Source organism: Oryctolagus cuniculus, chromosome 17, assembly GCF_051225735.1.
Source record: "Oryctolagus cuniculus isolate XC-2025 breed Fujian yellow rabbit chromosome 17, ASM5122573v1, whole genome shotgun sequence".
NCBI lineage: Eukaryota > Metazoa > Chordata > Mammalia > Lagomorpha > Leporidae > Oryctolagus > Oryctolagus cuniculus.
The window spans coordinates 21,179,578-21,188,074 of NC_142883.1; the positions used below are offsets into that span (position 1 = coordinate 21,179,578).

At 53.1% G+C, this 8,497-nt stretch overlaps 1 protein-coding gene across 1 annotated transcript; it reads left to right on the forward strand.

Moving 5' to 3' along the window:
• Positions 1 to 156: 156 nt before the first annotated feature.
• On the forward strand, positions 157 to 6,097 carry LOC149121132 (keratin, type I cuticular Ha3-I-like). The gene is made up of 7 exons (XM_008271452.5): positions 157 to 567; positions 1,941 to 2,023; positions 3,253 to 3,409; positions 4,228 to 4,389; positions 4,479 to 4,604; positions 4,772 to 4,992; positions 5,669 to 6,097. Exons 1-7 carry the CDS (start codon positions 220 to 222, stop codon positions 5,784 to 5,786), a joined length of 1,215 nt encoding a protein of 404 aa, XP_008269674.1. The 5' UTR covers positions 157 to 219; the 3' UTR covers positions 5,787 to 6,097.
• Positions 6,098 to 8,497: the final 2,400 nt, after the last annotated feature.

Sequence of the window (8,497 nt, forward strand, 5' to 3'; positions counted from 1 at the left end):
GCCAGAGTAAAATGTTTTATGAGGCGAAGGACTCGTGTGAGGTGGCTAAACAACACGTGGAAAAAATTGGTGAAGAGGGTAAAAGGGACTAACGCGTTACCCAATCACCACACCCACTGGCAACAGAATATAAAGCCCTGGACAGGCACAGGGCTTATACCAGAGGCCAGGAATCAGGCTTTGAAACTGACCTGCAGAGCTCTACTCCCTCCCAGCGCCATGCCGTACAACTGCTGCCTGCCCAGCCTGAGCTGCCGCTCCAGCTGCTCCTCCCGGCCCTGCGTGCCCCCCAGCTGCCACGGCTGCACCCTGCCCGGGGCCTGCAACATCCCCGCCAACGTGGGCAACTGCAATTGGTTCTGCGAGGGCTCCTTCAACGGCAGCGAGAAGGAGACCATGCAGTTCCTGAACGACCGCCTGGCCAGCTACCTGGAGAAGGTGCGGCAGCTGGAGCGCGAGAACGCGGAGCTGGAGAGCCTCATCCAGGAGCGCTGCCAGCCGCAGGAGCCCCTGCTGTGCCCCAGCTACCAGTCCTACTTCCGCACCATCGAGGAGCTCCAGCAGAAGGTGAGCCGCGGGCGCCGTGTGCCATTTTAATGAACTATTAGCCCAAACTTAACCTGCCAGTGTCTGAGTGGATCTCAGGTTGTTTCACGTCGATGTTGGGGATGATAAAGACGAAGAATTCATTGCCTTGGCTAGGACGTCAAGAAGCTGTAGAGCATTGATTTAAGCTGAGTGTAGAGTAGGGCATTAGCCCAAAACAGTCACTGCCCCTGGATTCCTTGCTTCTGCTCAGACCCACTTGTCTTCTTTTCATAGCCTTGAATATAATAGACACCTGACTTATTTCTCTGAGATAGGAATTTCCTGAGTGAATTCTCAAATCCTTAAAGCCTTTCAAAGCTCCTGCAAAAGACAGTGTCTACAGCAAAGCAAGAGTCTCTGGCTCCATTAGCCTCACTCGTACACACAGTCACACAGAGCATCTACTAAGAGCAGGTGTGCACAGAAGGGACAGGCCGGGCCACATGCGGGATGGCCAGGGGTGCAGGTGGGGAAGTGGCTGGGAGGTGGGATTAATGCCTGGTGTTGGTTAGGGAGGGCTCCCCCAGAAGAGGCAATAGCTGAGTGGGGTTTGGAGGATGAGCAGGAGGTTTTGTCTAGTTGCACAGGCCCTGAGCGCTCAGAGGGAATTGGCTGTCTACTGTTCAGCAGTCCTGGCTAAGCAAAAGCCAGAAAGGGATGGCGCGATCAGAGCATCCTTCGCCGCTTACCCCCAGTTGGTGGACATCAGGCTCAGCGCTGGGTGGGGGATAAAGCACTGGGTGGGTTGGTCTCCTGGAGCTCCGAGTCCAACAGGGGAGACGGATGTGGCCCATACGAGTGCAGCAAAAGCCTTCAGGAGTGTTGACTGCGTACGGGCCGAGCTGGTGACGCAAGGGCTCTTACCAGGGGTGCAGCATCAAGGGCGTCCCAGGTGGAGGGGGAAGCTTCTCGCAACAGCATGCACAAGGGACAAGGGCACCATGAGGGGCGTGGGAGAGCTCAGCGGGGCTGGGATGAGGGTGGTGTGGGGGGGTACCCAACTTGTGCCAGTTCCCCTGGAGCTTTTCCGATTTTAGCATCCCAGGCACCCACTCAGTTCTTAGCAAACTGGGAAGGTTGGTCTCGCTTACCTAAGGCCTGGCTGCCCAGAAAGCTCAGTGCCTACAGGAAACTAGGGGCCGACCAAGGAGGGTAGAGCTCCTGGCCAAGGGCGCGTTTCCCCTCGGCTCCTCTGGTGTTGAAATGCTCAGCCCTGTGAAGGAGTCCTCCTTTTATCCCCAAGCTGACGATCTCAAAGCAACTCAGTGGTGTCGGGGAAGAGTGTGGCTGGGAGCCAGAGCACAGGCATTTCTTTCTGGAGTAACTCACTCCACGGCTAACCCCCTCTCCAGATCCTGTGCAGCAAGTCTCAGAACGCCAGGCTGGTGGTGCAGATCGACAACGCCAAGCTGGCGGCCGATGACTTCAGGACCAAGTAAGATTCTTTCCGTTCATTCTGGGAATGTGTGAGCAGAAGCTTCTGGATGATGGCAAGAGGATTCTTGCAGTGGGGCACTGTTAGGTTAAATGTCAAGTCTCCCCGCCAAGGGCTGTGCGTCTCTGCTTGGAGCAAGAAGGAGTGTCAGCAGCCACCCTTCTTCTTCCTTCTTCTTCTTCTTCTTTTTTTTTTTTTTGACAGGCAGAGTGGACAGTGAAAGAGAGAGAGACAGAGAGAAAGGTCTTCCTTTTGCCGTTGGTTCACCCTCCAATGGCCACCGCGGCTGGCGCACTGCGGACGGCGCACCGCGCTGATCCAAAGGCAGGGGCCAGGAGCCAGGTGCTTATCCTGGTCTCCCATGGGGTGCAGGGCCCAAGCACTTGGGCCATCCTCCACTGCACTCCCTGGCCACAGCAGAGAGCTGGCCTGGAAGGGGGGCAACCGGGACAGAATCTGGCGCCCCGACCGGGACTAGAACCCGGTGTGCTGGCGCTGCAAGGTGGAGGATTACCCTAGTGAGCCGTGGCGCCGGCCCTCTTCTTCCTTCTTGACTCAACATCTGGGCCAAGTTTCAAAGTGAAATTTCACACTGGGCTCTTAGGGTGTATCCTTCACTACCAGTCCATCGGGAAGAAGTTCTTGAATCACGGAGACGGGAGGTGAAGCCCGTTCCAGGGACTCAGTCGCTAGTGTTAGGCATGGCCGTGGCCATCACGGGGATGCTTTGCGTTCCATGGGACTTGTTTACAATGCCGAGTTTCCAACATCACTTCTTCATCTTCAGTCCGACCCTATGCTGCGTTCACTCTGACTTCATTTCCAGATGAGGCGTCTGAGTCTCTGAGATTCAGGAATTTATCTCCAGCCACAGCACGGCAAAGGCTGGGTGGGGCGGACTCTCGTTTCTCATTGCGATGCTCCTTAGCTGGTTACAGAGGTCAGTGGGGCAATTTACAGCAAAATTACGGAGCTCAGTGACTGGCTGGACCAGGCAAAGATGGCAGGGCTCGGCTGGCAGTGCCCTGAGTGGGCTTGCTAGAACAGGTGTAGCTTCTGCTAGACCACGCTCTGCACAGGAAGCCCGCTGTCACCTTCTCTGCTGGTCTCACCGAAGAAAGAGGTCTTTGAAAGAGCTTGTAAAAACTTCAACCTCTCTCGGGATAACAGGAATTTGGTTAGGTCAGCCTTCCTCTCTGACCTCCTTTGGCCTTGGGCTGTGTGTGCAGGTATGAGACGGAGCAGTCCCTGCGGCAGCTGGTGGAATCCGACATCAACAGCCTGCGCAGGGTCCTGGACGAGCTGACCCTGTGCAAGGCTGACCTGGAGGCGCAGGTGGAGTCCCTGAAGGAGGAGCTGCTGTCCCTCAAGCAGAACCACGAACAGGTGAGAGAGTTCCAGTCCCTGGCAGCCTGATTGCGAGAGTGCGTGACTTCCCAGAGCAGGGTGAGGGGCGGGGTCCGGACTTGCCAAGCACCCAAGAGGTAACAGAACACTTCGCTGGTTGATCAAGGATGCTTGGGGGATTGTCAAGGACCAAGTCACAGGTTGGCCTCTTTTACAGAAAGGAGCTTCGTTGGCTCACCGATTTCCACTTGGGGCTAGTTGGATGGCCAAGTGTCCACACCAAGGTCTTTAACATCCTTTCTAGTGTTTGATAAGATCTGTTATCTTCTGAAGGGCCAAGACTGGAAAGAGATAGAGAACATTCAGTTTGAGACACCAAGCAGGGCGAACAGGTGGTCGGACAGATGGATGGATGAGTGAATGGGTGGGAAAGCTGGGAGAGGGAACTCAAGTGGTGATCCATGCAGATCAATGCAATACTCAGAAGTCAGATGCGCGTCTCCACCGGCAGATGCGCGTCTCCACCATCAGATGCTTTCCTGGGGAGGAAGCATGTCTGAAGGCAGAGGACATGCAATGAATGGGAGGAGGTCAGAAACCAGCAAAGAGAGTGTAAAAAAGAAAGCAGAGAAGCCCGGAGGGGGAAGAAATATCTGCAATCCTTAATTTAGCGTCTGCATTATGCAGAGAGGAGGGCTGGTCACTGGAGGTCACTTCCCTGGGTTCTTCATCAACCAGGCCTCAGCTCATGCTTTCTAATTCCCACTGCGATCATCTCCCACCACATCAGACTCCCTCAGAGAGAGTTTATTTGTAAGCTTCTTACCTGGGTTTATTCCCTCCCTCTGCTCCATCAGGAAGTCAACACCCTGCGCTGCCAGATTGGAGACCGCCTCAACGTGGAGGTGGACGCCGCCCCCAATGTGGACCTCAACAGCGTGCTCAACGAGACCAGGTGTCAGTACGAGGCCCTGGTGGAGACCAACCGCAGGGAAGTGGAGGAATGGTTCACCACGCAGGTACGCACCCAGGACCCACCCTGAGCCCCACGTCCTGCAGGGCCCTTGAGGCGGGGCCTGACCCCGTCTTCTCCCCTTGGGCGTTGCAGACCGAGGAGCTGAACAAGCAGGTGGTGTCCAGCTCGGAGCAGCTGCAGTCCTACCAGGCCGAGATCATCGAGCTGCGCCGCACGGTCAACGCCCTGGAGATCGAGCTGCAGGCCCAGCACAACCTGGTGGGTACCGCTCGCACCTGCTGGGGGCACCGCGAAGCCAGGGAGGCAGAGCTGCTGGGGTACCCCTGGGGCCACGCGGCCTCCTTGGCTGTGGAGGGAGAAGCCCTCGGAGAAACCCTGGAGAGCAGCAGCCATGTGACTGTTGCCTTTGTGTTCTGCCCCCACAGAGGAACTCCCTGGAAAACACGCTGACGGAGAGCGAGGCGCGCTACAGCTCCCAGCTGTCCCAGGTGCAGTGCATGATCAGCAACGTGGAGTCGCAGCTGGGTGAGATCCGGGCGGACCTGGAGCGGCAGAACCAGGAGTACCAGGTGCTGCTGGACGTGCGGGCCCGGCTGGAGTGTGAGATCAACACGTACCGGAGCCTGCTGGAGAGCGAGGACTGCAAGTGAGTACCTGGGACGCAGCAGCCCAGGAAGGCAGGTGCACAGTTGCACTACAGGACTCTGTGGATCAGGTTCCTGAAATGTCCGTCTCCATCAGAGTTTTGCGTTGTGGCCATGGGAAGTGTAACTTACTTGTTACTAACATTCCCTGGGCTACTATTTTTTTTTGTTGTTGTTGTTCTGGAAGACAGTCATGAGCCTTGGCTCTCCTCCCCAGTGGCGGTCCTTCGGGTGCAGGTGGCTTGTCATAGCAAAGGGGAAAGCTGTGAGGGCCGTCTGAGGCAGGCAGAGTTGGAGTCATGATAGCATCTTAGACGTCTGAGCATTTGATTGTCAAAAGGGAAGATGACTCAGTGGCTCAGAGGGTGCAGCACTTGGCACCAACACAGTAATTCATAAACTCTGTCTGGTGGAATTTTTATACCTGTGTGGTAGGCAGTACCAGCGCTCTTTTATGGGGAGGGAGCCTGGGGCTTGGAGGGATGAAAGGACTTCTCCTCGTCCCCGGGTTTGAGAAGGGAGGCTGGACTTCCTTGCCTGGCCTTCCCAGCTCTCCTGCCACTGTCTCAGAGCTTCGCAGGAGTGATCTGGACCAGGCTTGCCTTCCAAGCCATCAAACCCTTTCTGCCTTCTTAATGACCCTTCTCACGCTGACAGTCTCACGATTCCGTGTCCCAGGTTGCCCTGCAATCCCTGTGCCACCACCAACGTGTGTGAGAAGCCCATCGGCCCCTGCGTGGCCAATCCTTGTGTGTCACGCTCCCGCTGTGGACCCTGCAGCACCTTTGGGTGCTAGATGACCCAGAGCCAGCAGGAGGATATGTGAAGACAGCATGGCCGTCAGCAGACCAGCTCAGCCCCGCGACCCCTCTCAGCCTCAGGACCCCGCCCCAGGCATCACCAGGAATTGTGGCCTGGAAGGAGAACAAGCCCGGCCACCACATGCGTCGCCCCCGTGCCGTCTCGCGCCGTCCATCTGCATTCTCGCGGCCCAAGAGTCTTGAGCTGTGGAAGTGTCGCGGGCGGTGTTTTGCGGTTGCCTCTGCTGCTTCCACCTCCCTGGCAGATCCCCAGGTCTAATAAAGTCCTCTTGCCCAGCAGACGGGATTCTCATTGGCATTCATTCTTTCCCAAGTGTTCACTCGGTGTGTGCTGCTTATAAAGCCACTTGAAAGCAGGAGAGGACTTTATGGCTCGGCCCTGTCCTCAGAGGTCTTCGTGATTCATTAACATTCATTGCACACAATGAGCCAGCAGCCACTCAGGCCTGTGCCAAACCAGCCAGGCACTGGGGCGGGAGCTGCATCTGAATATGACGAACACACTCACTACGGGACCTTAGTATCATCTAACTGTTACCACATCCAGAAATGTCCACATTTTCTTTCTCAAATTCCTGCAAGGAGAGGACAGGAGCTAACATTTATGGAACACCTGCCGAATACTGGGAACTGTGCGGCCAGTTTTTCCTCCTCCTCCAGGGGGGTGAGCCTGGGCTTTGCTCTGCCTGTTGGTTACACACAAGGTGTGGCCACGAGAGAATAAAACTGGCTTCAAACAGATGCCCAGAGCCTGTATGCGCTCCTGGGGAGACTCGGAGCTGTTAGCAGAAACTTTTGTTTTTAGGAAATACTGAGTAATTCATAATAGTAAACAGGGTCATTTGTGACATTTTACTAATACTTATCAGTTTTTTAAAGATGTGGTTTCACCACAAAAAAAGGAAACCTGTTGAAGTGAAAGGGACACTATGAGAAACATTGACTTGATCACCCCTTGTCCTGACTGTTGATGTACAATTTAATACTTTATCCTTTTAGTATTTTTTGTTCTAGTTAATACTATTGGTTGAACTCTGTAATCAACACATATTTATTCTTAGGTGTTGAAATTTAACTGAAAAGTGATCCCTGTTAAATATAAAAGTGGGAATAAGAGAGGGAGGAGATGTACAATTTGGGACATGCTCAATTGGACTTGCCCCAAATGGTGGAGTTAGAAATGTGCCAGGGGATTCCAATATAATCTCATCAAGATTGCATGTACCAATGCCATCTCACTAGTCCAAGGGATCAATTTCAATTCACAATTGATCACACTGATAGGTCTAAGAGTCAAAGGGATCACACAAACAAGACTAGTGTCTGCTAATACTAACTGATAGAATCAAAAAGGGAGAGAACAATCCAACATGGGAATTGGGATACACAGCAGACTCGTAGAATGGCAGATGTCCTAAACAGCACTCTGGCCTCAGAATCAGCCCTTAAGGCATTCGGATCTGGCTGAAGAGCCCATGAGAGTATTTTAGGCATGGAAAGCCAAGATATTCTGGAAAAAAAAAAAAAAACTAAATGAAAGATCTCTGCGAATGAGATCCCAGTAGAAAGAACGGGCCATCAAAGAAGGAGGTACCTTTCTCTGAAGGCAGGAGAGAACTTCCACTTTGACTATGACCTTGTCTAAATAAGATTGAAGTCAGTGAACTCAAGAGGATTCCATAGCCTTGGCAACTCATGACTAGACCCTAGGGAGATTTCTGACGCCATAAACAAGAGTGTCAAATTGTTAAGTCAACAACAGGAGTCACTGTGTACTTACTCCTTATATGGGATCTCTGTCCTTAATGTGTTGTCCAATGTGAATTAATGCTATAACTAGTACTGAAACAGTATTTTACACTTTATGTTCTGTGTGGGTGCAAACTGATGAAATCTTTACTTAATATATACTAAATTGGTCTTCTGTATATAAAGATAATTGAAAATGAATCTTGATGTGAATGGAATGGGAGAGGGAGCAGGAGATGGGAGGGGTGCAGGTGGGAGGGAAGTTATGGGGGGGAAAAGCCATTGTAATCCATAAACTGTACTTTGGAAATTTATATTTACTACATAAAAGTTAAAAAAATAAAAAAGTGGTTTCAAAATTTATTTATATGAGAAAAATAGAGAGAGAGCGATAGAGAGAGAGAGAAAGCATGAGCTTCCATCCACTGGTTAATTCCCCAAATGCACATAACTGCTAGGGCTGGGTCAGTCTGCAGCCAGGAGCTGAGAATTCAGTTTGGGTCTCCCATGGGTGTGGCAGGGCTCTGAGTACTTGAGGCATCACTGCTGCCTCCCAGGTGTGCATCGGCAGGACTCGAACCCTGGCTCTGATATGGAATGCAGTGTCCCAAGTGGAGTCTTCCCCGCTAGACAGAACACTGCCCACCCCACACCCTCTCCACCCCCCACAACAGATTTGTAAAATGTTCCTCTTCTTGTGCAAATGTTTTGACCACTGGAACTGAATTTGCACTTTGAGACTCTGTTGTTTAGAACCAGACTAGGATCTCAGGTCTCTGGTTCCTGTGAGGGCCTCAGGCGGCAGCTATGCCGGGTCCCTGTGCCTCTCCTCCTGGTGCCCGCTCATGTTTAGCCAAGGTGTTGTGTGTGATGTGTGCGCCCCTCACCGTGTGTGATGGGGCTTGTGCCAAGGCTACTGCTCCTGCGCCCAGGCTGT